General features: G+C 35.5%; 3 protein-coding genes across 9 annotated transcripts in view; 1 reads left to right on the top strand and 2 right to left on the bottom strand.

The window, feature by feature from the left end:
* Nckx30C (solute carrier family 24 member Nckx30C) overlaps window positions 1-12707 on the top strand; it is a 55996-nt gene extending 43289 nt beyond the window's left edge. For all 5 annotated transcript variants that reach the window (XM_086912241.1, XM_086912240.1, XM_086912238.1 and 2 more), the window contains one exon: window positions 686-12707. In XM_086912241.1, coding sequence (XP_086768367.1) covers window positions 686-926 — 241 coding nt within the window. In that variant the 3' untranslated portion in view covers window positions 927-12707. The remainder of the gene's footprint in view (window positions 1-685) is intronic.
* Window positions 12708-12816: 109 nt separating this feature from the next.
* DMAP1 (DNA methyltransferase 1 associated protein 1) lies at window positions 12817-14876 on the bottom strand. 2 transcript variants are annotated; one of them, XM_003694894.4, is made up of 6 exons: window positions 14742-14876; window positions 14024-14611; window positions 13632-13962; window positions 13374-13515; window positions 13141-13295; window positions 12817-13064 (listed from the first exon to the last, which is right to left on the bottom strand). In XM_003694894.4, coding segments are annotated over exons 1-6 (1323 nt in total). In that variant the 5' UTR covers window positions 14744-14876; the 3' UTR covers window positions 12817-12959. The 2 variants fall into 2 exon arrangements, with proteins under 2 accessions (XP_003694942.1, XP_086768368.1); XM_086912242.1 differs by lacking the exon at window positions 14742-14876 and having other exon boundaries at window positions 14024-14625.
* Window positions 14877-15111: 235 nt separating this feature from the next.
* amx (TM2 domain-containing protein 3 almondex) lies at window positions 15112-17200 on the bottom strand. 2 transcript variants are annotated; one of them, XM_086912244.1, is made up of 6 exons: window positions 17117-17200; window positions 16261-16466; window positions 16127-16194; window positions 15872-16015; window positions 15519-15784; window positions 15112-15451 (listed from the first exon to the last, which is right to left on the bottom strand). In XM_086912244.1, the coding sequence occupies exons 2-6, from the start codon at window positions 16349-16351 to the stop codon at window positions 15316-15318; spliced, it is 705 nt and encodes a 234-aa protein (XP_086768370.1). In that variant the 5' UTR covers window positions 16352-16466; window positions 17117-17200; the 3' UTR covers window positions 15112-15315. The 2 variants fall into 2 exon arrangements, with proteins under 2 accessions (XP_086768370.1, XP_003694927.1); XM_003694879.4 differs by lacking the exon at window positions 17117-17200 and having other exon boundaries at window positions 16261-16652.
* Between the last annotated feature and the right edge of the window lie 19 nt (window positions 17201-17219).

The following is a 17219-nucleotide window of genomic DNA, read 5'->3' as shown; positions in this document are numbered from 1 at the left end:
TGCACAGAATGTTTCGAAATTTTCTTTCTTTTTTTTTTCTTTTTCTTTTTCTTTTTCTTTTTTTTTTTTTTTTCCAAGCGACAAGTTTCAATTCGCTGCAACGTCGAGTCACGGAAGGAGGTCACGGGCCACTTGATCGTAAACAGTTCTCTCTGTGAAATGTACGGTATAGGAGTGGGGTAAATCGAAGGAAATGCGTAAATCGGATCGGAGATATTTTTTATGACGAGAAATAATCGAACGTTTTTTCCCGATTCGTCATAAAATGAGATGGAATTAACAGGTGCGGTAGAATTTCGTTTACGTGGACTTGAACGGAAGGGTGGGGGAGAGGGGGGGGACAAGTATATAAGAAGAATATTCAAAATGTATCTTAATTCTTCTCCTCCGTCGATTATGATTTTTCGTTCGATAAGAGTTTCGATAAGACAAGATTTTCTTTTTTTCTCTAAAACGCTCAACGCAACGTATTCGTAATCAATTTTATTAGCAGAATTTTTACAAATAATTTTGCAGCCATGATAATGATTTATCGTTTATTATCGTGAATTATTAATCGTTTGTTAATTTTATAGACAGAGACGAATAAAAGAAGTCGATCAAGCATGAAAATTTCAATTTGGTGTAAACGGAGATGGACCGTGACGAAATTCGGCTCGATTTTCGATTGTATTTCTGCCCCCAGGCTTCCGGTACCGTGGCTGCTCTACGGCTTGATCTACGGAAGACCCGTGGAAGTGAACTCGGTGGGGATGGTGTGCAGCATAGCGATCCTATTCTGCATGCTGCTGTTCGTCATCCTGAGCATCGCTTGTTTCAAGTGGCGGATGAACAAGGGCCTCGGGTTCACCATGTTCCTCCTCTACTTCGTCTTCGTCGCCGTCTCGCTGATGTTCGAGTACGAGTTCCTGGTCTGTCCGGTCTAGGAACGAGAGAGGAGAGAGCATTCGAGCAAGAGAGAGAGAGAAGAGAGAGAGAGAGAAAGAGTAGAGGTCCAACGAGGACGGCAGATGGACGCACATTTACGGGTCTCGTCATCGTCATTATCATCGTCGTCGGCGAGTGGTCCACGGCCGATGAGAGAAATCTTCTTCCTCGAGCGCCGCATCGATCGAAAAGAGGAAAGAGAAAGACACGATAACAGCCTTCCCGAAAATAATTAACACTCGAAAACAGTGTTGATGCACCACATCCCCCTTCCCTCGTTCCCTGAGAATCTCGTCAACCTCCTCCCAAAACGGTTAAACGGTTAACACGTTACCCCAGGTTACGAAGCGTTTTTGTTCTAGTCGAGATACGTGTACATATTGTATAAACCTTGAAATACCTGAAACAAAATACTCGTCTCGTTAAGAATTCCAGCGACCTCCTGTTCGATGGAACAGTCGTTGCTAAAACGCAGCGAGCGTGTCTCTCGATCGTGCCAACGATTGCGCGAACTAATATCGACTTTATATAATATCATAGAGAGAGAGAGAGAGAGAGAGAGAGAGAGAGAGAGAGAGAGAGAGAGACAGTTGCACCACTTTATCGCTATTTATCGATTCCTCCTTTTAATCTTTTCTTATTCCTTCTTCTTCTTCTACTACTATTGTTACTACTATTACCACCACTACTACTACTATTATTGCTATTACTACTACTATTATTATTACTACTACTACTACTACTACTACTACTACTACTACTACTGCTCTTTCTCTTTTTTCTTATTCTTCTTCCTGTATTTCTACTCTACTCGTACGAAAACTACCATCGTTTTTCTCTTACGATACTTATACTAGATGTAGAATCTCTGTTCAGACAACAATTCGCTCGTCGACGCCACTCGTTAGGTTCCCGCGTACGCTCGAAGCTTGACGCGCCGATATCTCGAAAACACTCTCTCCTTTTCCTCCTCGTTTCAAACGCGAGAATCGTCGAATTCGCGACCATCTACGCGTTTACACCTACGTCCATCCAATCAAGAAGGAAGAGATATTATTCGTAGACATGCTTCGATTCGTGACTTTTCAAGTGGCGTTAGTCGAACTGCCAAATCGTTCCACGAAGGAAACAATGAATTTGCTATCGTGTATATATATATATATATATATACATTATTTTATATATATATATAAATCTGAATAGTTCTCGATCGCGATTTACGATCGTTTGGCACGATTCCATTGCTGGCGGGGTAAACGATCGACGATTCCTCGTTGGGCAATGGACGGGCTGACCGCTCGCTGATTTCTATCTCTGAAAAGCAACATTCTCTTTTCGCCTATAATATCGTAGAGTATAGCCAATCTATTGTGTCGTGTTCGCAAAATCTGCACGGATGCGATTTCTGTGACGGTCGACGCTTCGTTTTCGAGTCGGGAAAATATTTGAGGCCAAAAAAAAAAAAAAAAGAAGGTTCTTCTTCTTCGACGCTTTTTCCAATTTTCGAACAAAAAAGAAAAGAAGGAGAAAGATCGAAACGACGTCGCGAGAGATAAAAGTTAATCGATAATTCAGGGACGAAACGACGAACGTTTCGATTTTGACCGCGCCTCGCAATAATCGCCTCGAACGAATCGTTGGAGACGCGTGCGTTGGGATTACCCTCGACACCGTTGTCACGCCGCGAAACATTGATATTATCCAAGGAACAAAAAATAAATAAATAAACGAATCGCGGCTCCATCGATCGAACGAAGACGTGGCATGATTTTCACCGGTCGGAAACGAATTCGTCGATTGGCAAAGGTGCGCTCCATTCCTGCACGCCGAGAACGGAAGTGGCGCCGATTCGGATCGCGAATCACGGAAACGATGGCGGTCGAATCGATCGTTTGACGAACGCGGATACGAAATTTCTTATCTCCCTTCTGATTGTATAAAAAAAAAAAGAAAAAAATAGAGGAATGGAGGTCTTTAAGAGCGGGCTGTGTGATAATTTCGAAAGGAAGAACAACAGCCGAGAAGAACCGCCCTCGTTTCGACGAACGACGGCGTTCGTTTTCGAGCCGAGGATACGCGGCTCCGGTTCCGGGCGTGCCCGTTTTTAACTTCGATTACTAGCTAACCAAACTATCGAGCAAATATAATCTACGTAAGAGGCACGAGGAGAGATCGAACCTTCCTTAAAATCGCGTAGCGAAATTAAAGGGAAAGCTGTTGGAGGGGACGCGGTGCAGCCGGCTCGTTCGTTCTTCGAATCGAACACCCGCGACGCTTGCCTCTGCACCTTCTATTCGATTTTCGGTATTCACCGAAAACGATCGACGAGTAACTGCACACCGTTCTTTCCGCGTGCAGAAGAGTTGAAACGCTGAGAAACGCGAGGAACGAGAGAATCGAGAGATTCGAATACGAGAAACCGAAGGGGACGAAGATTAATTTTTGATTACATACATATATGTATATATATGCGTGAGAGAAGGAAGTTTCGTGATCTCGAAAGCGATCATTCTCGCTAACAAGCTATTTTTCACTAACAAACAATTCTTTCGAGTTTTCGACGCCACGCTATGCCACGCTATGGTGATATCGTTAGACGATGTTAAATAATTATATTATTATATCGTTGTTACATGTACACGCGAGCGGAGAAACAGAGGAGTACGAGAGAGCGAGCGAGAGATCGAGCGAGAAAGAGAGAGACGTGTACAGAGAATAATAAGTGTGTGTGTGTGTGTGTGTGCGCGCGCGCGCGCGCGTGTGTGTGCGTGTGTGTGTGTGTGAATGGAATACGAAAGAGTGAAAGGGGGGAGGGAAGGAGGGTGAATGTGGCAGAGAGATACAAGCGAAGAAGAAGAGGAAAAACTTTTTAATTCGTGTTAACAAATTCTGTATTATATAAAAATGTTTCAAAGTACCGTTTTGACCGCGTAGATTGTAACAAATAGATTATAACGCGATACCGACTAAGTTAAGGAATATCGAAAAAAGAAAAAAAAAGGGGGGGGGGAGAAAAAAAGAAAAAAAAAGCGGAGAAGAAATGTGAATAATAATCGCAGCGTGATATTGCTGCACGACGAGACGATTAGAAAGAGCGACGTATGTATCCGGAAAACGCCTGAACGCCTAACAGCGGCCTAGCTTTTTACTAAAGAAGAAAAAACAGGAAAACGTGAAAAAAAAAAAAAAAAAAGAAATACTCGCACGCAAAAAAGCTGACGCAAAGAATCAAATCGTAACGAGGAGAGACCAGAAATTCACTTCGGATGAAACGGAGAAGAAACGAGGAAGAGGAACCAAAAAAAAAAAAAAGAAAGAAAGAAAGAAAAAGAAGAAAACAATATATAAAGAAACGGAACTCGACCGATTCGGTAACGAAAAATTAAACGAGAAATTTCACTCTTCGCGCATATACTTCAAACGTTGTACACACTTTTGTATACTCTCGACTCGAAACTAGAAAAAGAAGGGAGTAGTAGCTTCGCGGTTCCGAGAAAAACGAAACATCGTGTTTGCGCCGCGTTCTCTCTACGAGTCATCCTTGTTCTTAAACTCTTTAGCCGCTGCTAACATACGTCTTACCTATCGTTCTCGCTCTTCTTGCTACAGGACATTCGCGAAGAGAACCAAGTCCGCGTGGCCGAGCGCTGTTTTTGACCCCTCGCGTCTTCACCGACTTTCGCATCTCTAGCATCGAGTTAATCTTCTACCTTTCTGTCTAATTCTATCTTATACGATAGATTCCACGTTGATCCGTGGCGATCGGTTGTGGTAACCGAGGACTACTCGAGATCGCGATCGAGAAGAAGAGGAAGAAGAGCGAGGATCATCGCCGATCGTCGCGTCTAATTGTCAACCGTTCGCCTTATCGTCTACCGATACTACCTTCAACGAGGAAAGAAAGAAACAGGCCAGACGTGGTTTCGGATCGATTCGTGAAAGTAAAACCGAGATTCGCGAGAGGGGAGAAAAGCGTGTACGTGAACGAGAGAGAGAGAGAGAGAGAGAGAGAGAGAGAGAGAGAGAGAGACGGAAAGAACGGAAATGGAAAAGTGAATGCAGCGGCTTCTCACGAGACGATTTGACATGAAGGAGCGAGCAACGTTAAAGCGCGTAGATTATTATAAACGAACGAAAGCAGGTGAGGAGAACCTTTAGCGCGAAGTAGGTGATAGGACGTAGCGTTTCTTAATAGTTTCGTAAACGATTATGAGAAGCAAGTAGCGAAAGATGCACAATACGATCTTCCCGAAGTACCGATCACTGATTAACAAAACGATTAAAAGAAATAAAAAGATTTAAAAAAAAAAAATGATAAAAAAGAAAGAGACACTGGTGGAGACAAGTGACGGAAGTAAAAAAAAGAAACAAAAAACAGCGGCGCCTCTTTTTTGCAATTTAGCATTTTTAGTACCACGCCGAGGAAAAGAGCGAGAGAGAGCGAGAGAGAGAGAGAGAGAGAGAGAGAGAGAGAGAGAGTGAGTATGCTTGCGCGAGAGAGAATGAGAGAAAGAAAGAGAGAAAGAAATTCCGTGTAGCTTCAATTATTATAAACGTTTTCAATCAAACATTTGTTATCGTAGAATGTACTGATATCGTAACGATCGATTATTAATTCATACGTCGAAACATAGAAAAAAATCGCGCGCTACCAACAGGTTCAACGCCAAGAGACGACGTTTGGTCATCACAGAAGCGATTTGACCTGCGTTCAGTACGGGTGTGGCCGAGGCCGCGAACAAAATAAGGCAATTCCTCGAGCTTTCGACCTTCCTCTCGAACCAACCTTCCTCTTCCACTCGATCTTGCATCTATACGAAGAAAGGAGTATTCGACGAGAAAATTGTTCGTCGTCGCGACGAAACGAAAGTTCCTGAATTCAAGAGGTAAGAGATTTAATCGCGAATCGTCGGATAACAAAAAAAAAAAAAAAGAAAAAAAAAAGTATTTTTCTCGAAGAAATTTTTCGTTTCGAAATCGAAATCGTGCGTCGTAAATCGTGGTAGAGATATAGTTGAAGAGGAGGAGTATTGTTGCGAGAAAAGAAGGGTTAAACGATAAACGAGGGAGAGTTCGTTAAGGTTATTCTCGTTGGAACGAAAACGGATGAACGGGAAATCGCGTGATAAGGCGAAGGTCGAGAGAAATGCTCGAAGCTCGTGGTATTATCACGCTCGTAATTTGTACTTTATAATACTTTAGGATAAACATCGTTGAGGGTTGAAAGGGGACATCGAGTTTCAATTCTAATCTCTGAACTTTCGACGCGCGTCTCGCAACGAGACGTAACGGGACACACGTCGTTGCGGCCGATTCCATATATATTTAACGGCTCGAAATTCATTTTTATATATTAAAAAGAAAAAAAAAATAATGAAAAAAAAATATATATATATATATATATACACGCGTATGTAAGAACGATCGTTCAAGTCGAATCTTGCGTTGTCGAAAATGTCGGTACGCGTATGGTATGGTACCAATGCCAGTATTGACAGACTATCGTTTGTAGCGAATTACGGTTCAAACTTTCTTATTTTTCTTTCGCCGTTCGAAACGCGTTTATACCTAAACTGGTGGAAAGGTTCTTTTCGTTCGAGCGATGAAAACAGAAAACCGAGAAAGGATCTTATCGAAATATATTTTACGACCCAGTTCGTTTCAACACGATCGTCATCACGGTTGCCCTAATTTTTCTTCCTCTTTTCGTTCTTTTCCGTTTTTTATTATTATTATTATTATTATTATTATTATTATTTTACTTTAAACACCTCAACGAAAATTCATTTTTTGTTCCTTCACGCGATCACGACTCGGATCATAGGATCATGCTTGTCCATTCGAACCGAAATAATCGTAAAATTTTGTATTTGATTTTGTCATTCTTGAAGTATACGCGAATGAAATGATGAGAGAGAGAGAATTCTTATTTTCGCCAAATAATCGAATTGATGGATCGAACGAATTCGCGCGTGATATGTCAAGTAGTTTTGGACTTGTCACGATGGATGATCACGAGGAAAATATGATTCCGTGATACGAGTCAAAGAAATATGAAACTTGTTTGTTTCTCTTCTGATGCGACAAGATAAATGTTTATTCTCCCTGTATGTCACACGATCGTGTTGATAATATTGTTTTTCACTCGAATAACGTTAATTGTGATTGTTATTATATGTCTAGAAAAAAAAGAAAAAGAAAAAACATCAGGAAAAATGAGAGAGAGGAGGAGGATAGAAAACGACAGCGTCAGCACGAATCAGTGTGACATGAGAGAGCGAGAAAGATTGAGAGCTTGAGTGCATGTACATACAAGTGTGAATGAGTGAAACAGAGTGCTAGAAAATGGGGGGAAAGGGGATGGAGGAAACAGAAGAGAGAAAAGAAATTTCGCTTATAAAGGCTTAACGATCCAAAAAAAAAAAAAAAAAAAAAAAAAAGAAAAACTATTCTCTTGGCAATGACAAGGCGTGAACGCACATATCAAAGAGAAGGAGATGTTGACGATTTAATAAAAAAAAAAATACAACTAAAATATATACATTAGCGGTTATTATTAGAGACTTAAATTGTAAGATATTTAGGGAAAATTATAAAAAGAAAAAAAAGAAAGGGATAAAAGCGTTACAAAGTTTCCATATATATATATATATATATATATATATATATATATATACATACATATATATATATATATATACGATTAAAAAATTATATTAAATACGTATTATATGTATGTATGTGTGTATATATATATATATATATATATATATATATCGTTTTCGGATGAGAATGAACGATTCAATCGCGTGCAGATCGATTATTGGACACGCACTGATGGTCGCACGCGTGCACACACCCACACACGCACACCGCACTATGTATACTATAAGAGACGTGTGTGTGCGCGTGCGAAGGTTGCACGCGTGAAAGATGGCAGGCAATTATCGATCTTCGACGTGTATATCACATCGATTTGTGATTAGTTGCACGCAACAACAGACACAATTTCGTTTGCAACGTGCGCGCACGCGTCATCTCGTTTGTTCCAGTTTTTTTTCGCGTATGTATATATATATATATGTGTGTGTGTACATATATACATACATATACATTATATTTTATGATTGTCGTTGTTAAATTCGTCGCATGACATAGGGTTTTACCCCCGTCCATCGCCGCAGTAGTAGACGTATTGGATACGACGTAATTGAAAAATCCGGATTTTACGAGATAAACGAGAAGATGAATGAACCTAGGTTACCGCAGAAACTTAGATAAACAAAAAAAAATGGATAAAATATTATAAATAATTATACTATTATACATACATTATCTACATACTTATACAAGCGCGTATAAATATGTAAAGGTCTAACGTTGTATACGTCGTGGATGAGAGAGTCCGAGGAATAGAATGAATTTATTATGGCAACGCTTTCTTTCGCTCGTGCGTACGAATATATGACATTGTCGCTCTTCTATTAACCCTTTCTCTGCCCTCGAGTATTCGTTCCACGCGCGTCATACATACACACACACACACACACACACACACACACATTTTCCCGCGTTCCAATCCTTTTGGATACAGCTTTTACATTTCAAAGTGATGTAAAGTGGTGATCACTTTCTCGTTACAACGGGAGTTAATTGAACAATCGCGATCCTTTGCGTTTAAAGATATCAACGGCCAGCGATCAACAATCTCATTATTTCTTTGTTACACGTTGCATGGTGAACACAGTATTTTTATGAAACTCCCGCTAGATTATCTGTCAAATCATTTCAAAGTTATATTGTTAAATTACTTTGTTCAAGAAGAAATTACTGTTATATATTAACGTTTATCTATTATTACTAGAGAGGAGAAAGAAATTTTGTTTTAAAAGAAAAGCGTGGAGTTGGAGAACGGCGACAGTATTAGGGTTAAATTGGAACGTACAAGGGTCGATTCTGTTTCTCACGGATAATTCTTAAGATACATGCGATTAGACGAAATCAGCCTAGTACGTATATACATACATATACATATATATTATACACACTCCCACATATACACTCGAGTACACAAACAGACAAAAAAAAATATATATATATATATATATACATATGTATAAATATAAATATTATGAATTTTACTACGGATTGCAGTGTGCATATGCAATTTGATCGAGAAACAACGAGGTCTCGATAAGCGATTTGACGATTTTTGTGATACCTGTCAAATATGTAAACGGCAAATCGATCTTCTCGATAGACGACCACGCTTTTCGTTTGTCTCAGTCATGGTGTAATTTCGTACGAACGCCTGTACGAGCGTATTTTCAACGGAGACAAGACAAATGCTGCACCAACGACCATGTTATTTACACCTCACGCAGAATGATTTTCGGCTTATATCTAGAGAAATCGCTGATCGCGTGCGAGTTGAGCGTTAACGAGGATTAAACGCAAGATAAAAGAAAAAAAAAGAAAAAAAATGAGTACAATGAAATCTCGTAAAAAAAAAAAAAAAAAAAAAAAAAAAAAATGAAAAAAGAAAAGAACAAGAAAAAAAGAAAGAATTCATAAATAAAAATATAACCAGATGATGTTAAAGTATAAATGTCGCGTTGGAATCAAATCGTTGGCGAACGAGCGTCCAGGATTGACAATTGAACACACAAATCGATTGCATCGTCCCCTTTTCTTTTGTATCGTAACAAGATACTTCGTGAATTACTTTTACGGAAATACGAAAATCCATTGCGAAAATCCTGAACAATTCGAATAGCGAAAAAGATCAGCCATCCGTTATTATTTGTTGAATTTTAATTTTAAAAAAATTGTATCGTTCGTTGCATCCTCGTCGTTCAAAATTAGTGAATATCGAATATCGAAGATCAATCGGACGCTTGACGTTCGTTCGACATAGCAGTTCCATCGCGACCGATATCGCGTGCAATAAAACAAAATATGTAAACAATATTAATATCATTATATACAACATTTTTACGGCATATACGAATACGATGTAGAGAAATGCAGGTGAAACAAGTTTAGGATAATATTACTTGTTGTTGTCTACCATAGCGTTGTAGTTATATACAATACAGGTAGAAAATTATAGGCAAGCCGAAGCGAATGTGTGAAAGAACAAATGCGAGAGCGAAAGTGAGAGAAGGAGAGAAAGAGAGAGAGAGAGAGAGAGAGAGAACGCATGTGAGTAAAAATGAGCGTGAGAGAGAGAGAGAGAGAGAGAGAAAGAGATGCGAATGAGTCGAGAAAGAGAGAGAAGAAAATTTGATGCAATTTGACGAGCGTACATGTTATTCTTACTTAATACAACTATATATATTCACATATATATGTATTATACATATATCTATGTGTATATATACATACATACATACATAAATACGAGGAAGCTAGTTATTTAAAAGCAACAACAACCAACAGAAAAAAAATCAATGATTAATAATGATTATATACAGAAGTCTATACATACAAACTTTAAAGAACGTGTGCCTATGTGCGCACGTGCGTACGCGCGCGTACGTGCGGACACTCGACAACCCCAAATCCACCCGATTCTTACTTCCTACTCGATCAACCATTCTGCAGCCTCTCTCTTCTTTCTCAATTCTGACATCCATCCATCCATCCATCCCTTCTCTCTGTCCCCTTTCACTCCCATCCACCCATCCATCCATCCATCCATCCATCCATTCCTTCCCTCAACCCCTCTGACCATTCCATCCCTCATCCTATCGCTCTTTTTCTCTCTTTCTATCTCTCTGTCTCTCCCTCCATTCTATTTCACACGCACTTGCGCACATATCCATGACGCATTATCGTAGCCGTGTTGTGTAGGGAATGTCTTTAATGAATAAGATACGATTTCTCATGTTACATGTTATAAGAAACAAAAAAAAAAAAAAAAGAAGCAGCAAAAGTAATTCAAAAAAAAAAAAAATAATAATAATAATAAAATAATAACGAGACAAATCTCTTCTCCGGTCAGTTGCAGGATCGCTCGAACGTTGTCGAATCAATAACCCTGTGGACGGTTTCGCGTTGTGTAAAAAAAGAGAAGAATAATAAAATAAAAATAAAATATCAAGCGCAGAAAGGAGAAAATATATTAAAGAAACAAGGAAACAAAACAAAGAAAGACGATTTGAAAGAAAAGGCGAAGGGAACTTTCGTTGTACACATACACTCTGTACATTACAAGTTGTTCGTATTCATTATTATTGTTATTATTATTATCGCTACGATTATTATAATTACTATTACTATTATTGCTACAGATATGTGTATATATGTATACATGTATAGCAGTGTGTATATACATATAGACACGTATTACGCGTTTTACACGTGTTTTGCCAGCCGCGGTGTTCCTTTATTCGTGGCTCAACTTTTTTCTCTCTTTCCACCCAACCCGTTTGCTGTGCCAGAACCAAAGATCGTGCTTGTCTCGTCATGAAAATATGTGCGAGTCGATTAATAAATCGGTCGAAATATTATAAAAATAGAAAAATATTACTGAAAATGCGATTAAAATAGGTTGACGCGTTCAATCGTTTATCATCCCTCATCTTTGTTGTCTCACTTGAGAATTAAAAATTTTTCCTTGAAAAAGAATTATAAAAAATTAACATATTGTTGTTTCATTTTACGTTTCAAAGTTGGAACGATCTTTAAAATGTTCGATATTCTATTATAGTATTCGTTTGAGGCACCAGCCTATAAAAGTATGCATTTTCTCCAGAGAAATGCTATCACGCAAAGATGCATGTATCTTTAGAATTCCTTTGAAACCTTTAAAATTGCTTTCTCTTGTTCCATTGTTACGATTATGTCATTTCCCTTGTCGGTTGAACAAAATTTAACACATCGTATTTTGATCTTCTTAAAATTCATTTCACTTTGTTTCTTTCTCACGTACAAATTGGACGATGAAAAATTGATGAACATATTCTTTTATTTCGCTTTTCAATTGGTCGAGTCAAAACTGTTGAAAAAAAAATATTTTCCAAATAATTTAATAAATCAAGAAGAATATTGGAAAAAATTAAATTTCCAAGACGCAATTTCGATCAACCCGCTTGAGTATTAGTTTAAATTGAATATCGAAAAAAGTATATATAATATTTTATATTTAATATATTATATTGGTTAAAAAAAAAAAATAAAAGACATCTTGTTATCAGGATGAACCGCGATCGAAGCGTCAGCTCATGAATTGAAAAAGAGAAAAAAGAGAGAAAGAGAGAGAGACGAGAGGATGCACGATTCGCGAACAATGGATCGGATATGCGGGTCAACGATGCCAGCCAACGTTGTGCCCAATTTTTCCTTATACTTAACTTTGACCGAGAGAGTCCTCACGGCACGGCGTAGATGGAAAAGTCGGGCGGTGGGTTATCGATCATTAAGAACCAGATATATATGCATTATTCCGTACCAAGTACGGCTAGAGCTATCGAGTAATTTAATATAGAATTAAAACAGTCAACTGTATCGCGATTAACGCGCGCGCGCGCGCGCGGAGCACGAACGAAGAAAGGCCTGCATCGACTATCTTTCCTCCACACTTTTAACCCGATTTCCCGTTCCTTCCGAAAAAAATCCAATTCCCGTTATTCTAATATTCCTGCCTCCCTCTAACCCTCAACAAAAACAAAACAACATATTGTAATCTATTGTAGATTGTTGTAGATAAATTATACGGTTTGACCGTACATTGTTACTTTTTGTCGACAATATAAAATACACAGATATATAAGTAATTAACGTCTCGTTCCAGTTATTTTATTATATTTGTTATCTGTACAACACCTTATAAATTGACTTGAAATTGTGGGAGAGGAAAAAACCTTCTATTCAATGATTTCAACATTTTGTTAAATTATTTTTAATTGTTATCTAATAAAAAATAAAAAAAATTATACAGGAGAATGAAATAAATGAACTCGGTGATCCAAATATCACATTTCGATATAAGAAATTATTTACAATTTTTGGCAATTTGTTTAAAAAAATTAGTGGGTAATAGATGGCATACTGGGTGAACCCACCACATCTATTATGTCTGCTTTAACTTCAGGCTCTGTTTTTGGTAACAAGGCAGGTGGTATCGTTAATGTCTGAAAATTTGATTGCATTTATGTTATTTCTCAGAAAAATTGAAATTTATCATTAAATATCATTTAAATAATATACCTTTCCAGGCGCTAAAGCTTCGTATTGATGCCTCAACGATTGCAATTCATAATCGCATGTCGATAATGCACTCCGAAGTTCGTAATGCAAAACGATATCACTTCTTAATTCATTAAATTGTTGGCATATTTGTTCAGTAGGTGGTGGATTTAATTCTTTAAGAAAATATATCGTATATATAAAATCAAATCAAGAAAAATGAAATGAAAAATAAACTGCATATTTGACGATACCTATCCGAAGTTCATTGAGCATTTGTTCAATACCCTTCATTTTTTTTTGACCTAAACTACTCGGCAACTTTATTCGTTGAGAACGAAGAGAAACACCGCTATTTTTAAAATCTGGAAATTTAATTCCAGCTGATTCCACTGTCTAAAAATTTTAAAAAATCTATATTAATATATTTTTGCAAAATTATATAATATCACTTCAATATCAATATTTCAATATTATCTGATATTGTAGAAAAATATAATTATGATTATTACATGAGAAGTATCTGCTTTGTTTGGTCTATTTCGAGCTGAAGCACCAGTCTTCTTTGCTGGTTTTCTTTCATTCTTTCTTGGATCTGCTTGATGATCAGCAGCTGTTATTAATTTTTGCAAATCTTGAGTTTTTCTATCTCTCTCCTTCTTTCTTTGTTCAATTTTTCTTAATTCAGTTAATAACATTTGTTCTTCTTCTACCTGTTCCGGTGTTCTTTCAAATAATTTTTTTAACTGTTCTTTCCTGCGTTTTTCATGTTCAGCATCAAATATATAAACTTTATCAGTGTGAGATTTTGCTTTTGTCAAAGCTGCACATACTTGATAATATCTAAACAATAAAATATACAAATATACAAATAGTAATTGAAAAGTTTGAAATAATTACCTACCTTTCTTTCAAATCTTCTACAGATCTTGCAGGAAATTTTGTGCAATCCCATCTATCTTTGATTATGATAAACCTTAGATCGAACCTCCTACACAAATCAAACAAATGATCGGTTTCTGCTCTTGTCCAACCATTTGTAACCAAATGTTGAACATATTCTGCATTGGTATATGTTGGAATAGGAACCTTTTTATTAAACTTAGCAAAAGGATATTCTTTTCCAGCATCTGCAACTCGTCTCCAATGGTGAAAAACAGCACCATCTGCCCTAGCCGGATTAGTGAATGGTGTCCATTTCCATGGCCTAACTTTTTTCATACCAAGTTTAGCTCTAACTTGTTTGTATCCTTTTGCAGTATCCGTTGGAAATAACGGTGGTACATCATTATTATCTTTACAGAGCAATGCAAAGACTTCACGATGCATGCCTTCTGGCCTTTTTGGCACTTTGTATTCATATTTTTTACGATTTTTTTTGTCACTGCCTATAATTGATTCTTTTGTGAGCTCGCTAGTAGTGGGTACCTCGATGTCTAATATATCTCGTACATCTGCCATGCTTTCGAGTTTTGATAAACTTTTGTCCTTCCTGTAATTAGACATTTTATTTTGAGGTTAACACAAAACATTCTATAAATATATTACTGTATAGTGAATTTATGAGATAAAATTTATAATCATATATGAAAAATAAAATAGTTTCTTTATTGTATACATACATTGTTAAATATTTGTCCTTTTGTCATTCAAACAATCGAATTCAATCAAAACTGCAAATACTTTTACAGTTTTATAAGACACACTAACTCAGTAACGTCGTACAATTATTATGAATAATTCCGCTAGAGGGGAGTTGAGTAAATAAGATTTTATCTTTAATATTACAAAAATAAATAAAATTAAAAATTATATATTAATTATTCGATAGATATAGAATATACAATAGAAGACACAATAAAATTTATTGTACAAATTAAATATGAATATTGGTATATGAAAAATTATATATTTATAATTTGATGAAATATTATTGACAATTTAAGGGATAATTAGACAATAAAATTAGACAATATTATATAATAATAAACATTTTATGATTACGAAAGTTTCTATTTAATGATTTATGTACATATCACATTACAATTCAGTTCTTTGAAAAGTGATAAATAAAATTCTCATATTTTATTTAAATACTACTATTTGACTGAATAACTAATATACATATATAAAACTAATGTTGAAATTATAAATTTTTCTTCTTTTTATATACAATATGATTGTTTTTAAATCTATTTAAATATATAATGATCCATCTGCTGGACCTAAATATCTCATAGAAATAAGCATTACATCAATTAATGTCCATACTCCAAGTCCTCCAAAACTAAACAATTTACCAATTCCTTCTTGCCAATGACCCAAATAGAATCTGTAATACATATTCAAAATATGGATCATTTTTATTCAACATTCAATTCACCAAATATATAACATACCGATCAGCTCCAAAACCTCCTAAAGTGATGCTTAAAATTAAAGCAGTAGACCAACGATATCCCACAGTCCAATTGCATAATAAATTTTTCATAAATTTACGTCTTCCTAGACATAATATATCACCATTTACTGTACAATTTGTTCTATAATATTGTCGCGGAGAAGCAACAGAACTACAAGAATTTTTTTGATGGCATTCATGCTCCCAATGTTCTGTTTGATAACAGTAACGACATATATATTTTTTTTGAAAGGATTGCTCACCCTTGAAGTTTAATATATTAATTAGTATAAAAATATATATGTATATATACATGACATGTATAATAACATATAATATTGTATAACTTACAACACAATCAATATGTTCTAGTACAGAACAATTAGCAACATATACAGCTCCATATACACAATTAGAATCTAAATTACATTTTATACAATCTCCACTTAATTGTGAACAAGTAATACCACTTGGACATAATCTTGAAATCTCTTCCTATTAATATTATAATTATTTAATTTATAGTTATTTAAACACATTTTTTCTTGAATAAAAACATTGTTATATTATAAAAATAATTTAATTTAATTTTTATACTATTATTACCTTTGTACTACTATATGCTGGTGTAGAGTTTACATTAGCTTCTCTTTGTGCATATTTAATTGCAGTCTCTGTAATCAAAGTATCATTAGAAATATTTTGTATAAATATTTAAGCGAACTTAATATATAATTTACCATAACCCATATGAGCCTGTTTGACAGTAGTCGAAAAAATCGCCAGAAGAATAAAAATCACATTTCTCGAATTAATTCGAACAATATTCATTATGAATACTGTTTAATTAATTGAATTGATCTACACGTACACAAAAATTCAATAATATTTTTATTTATTTATGTATAGAATCATAACTGATTCATTCATTCAGCTCGTTTAAAATCTGAATAAAAAATTTTTGTATAAGAAAATTTTATTTTCTTTAGTTTTTTATAAAACAATCTTATAATTCAATTAATATTTAAAATCTAAATAATTTTAAATAAAAAATGATTGAATTTGTTCTTGATCAAAACAAAGCAATGTGATTCTAGAAACTAACGATCTTGAATTTTTTATATTCATTCCTTTGACGTTATCTAAATTTCTAGATAATGTACAGTAAATATATCTAATGTTTGAAAATCATAACATTGCAATTTTTTATCGAATTTTTTCATGAAACATATTATTAATTATATAATTTAATCATAGTATTTAAATATCTATGTACAAATTACATTGATTATAGTATATTATATTATAAATATATGATTTATTATAGCTAAGTGCACAAATAGCTATACGAATCTTTACGATTGGTTGATATTTTCCTTGAAGTGTAAGAATACATTATTTGTACACTATACTATGATGATTCCTAATTTAAAAGAAACTCTAGATAGTATTTCCTTTCAGACAAATAATAAATGTATAACGTAACGCGTATAATGATATTTTATAAATGTTTGATTATCTTATTGTGAAAAAGAGCTAAGAGAATTTTTCTCAATGTCGTTTGTGTTTATATTAATAAAACTTAATGTGAATTACTATATGCTATTATGAATGATTAAATAGGTTTGCTGAAAAAGAAACGTGTAAAAATATCAGACTTGTGTGTAACTACATTTGTTTCTACTAATCAGCTGACTTC

Source organism: Apis florea, unplaced genomic scaffold, assembly GCF_048593485.1.
Source record: "Apis florea isolate Af1SG1 unplaced genomic scaffold, ASM4859348v1 contig_3370_pilon, whole genome shotgun sequence".
NCBI classification, from domain to species: domain Eukaryota; kingdom Metazoa; phylum Arthropoda; class Insecta; order Hymenoptera; family Apidae; genus Apis; species Apis florea.
The sequence above is the reverse complement of the archived record's forward strand: the minus strand, read 5'-3'. Positions and strand labels throughout refer to the sequence as shown.

Coding starts and splice junctions, on each gene's coding strand:
- DMAP1 (XM_086912242.1), bottom strand. CDS start 14,625: ATGTCTAATTACAGGAAGGACAAAAGTTTATCAAAACTCGAAAGCATG. Junction 13,296..13,373: donor GCTCAATGAACTTCGGATAG/GTATCGTCAAAT, acceptor ATTTTCTTAAAG/AATTAAATCCACCACCTACT. Junction 13,065..13,140: donor AAGCTTTAGCGCCTGGAAAG/GTATATTATTTA, acceptor TCAAATTTTCAG/ACATTAACGATACCACCTGC.
- amx (XM_086912244.1), bottom strand. CDS start 16,351: ATGAATATTGTTCGAATTAATTCGAGAAATGTGATTTTTATTCTTCTG. Junction 16,195..16,260: donor ACAGGCTCATATGGGTTATG/GTAAATTATATA, acceptor CTTTGATTACAG/AGACTGCAATTAAATATGCA. Junction 15,785..15,871: donor TAGAACATATTGATTGTGTT/GTAAGTTATACA, acceptor TTAAACTTCAAG/GGTGAGCAATCCTTTCAAAA.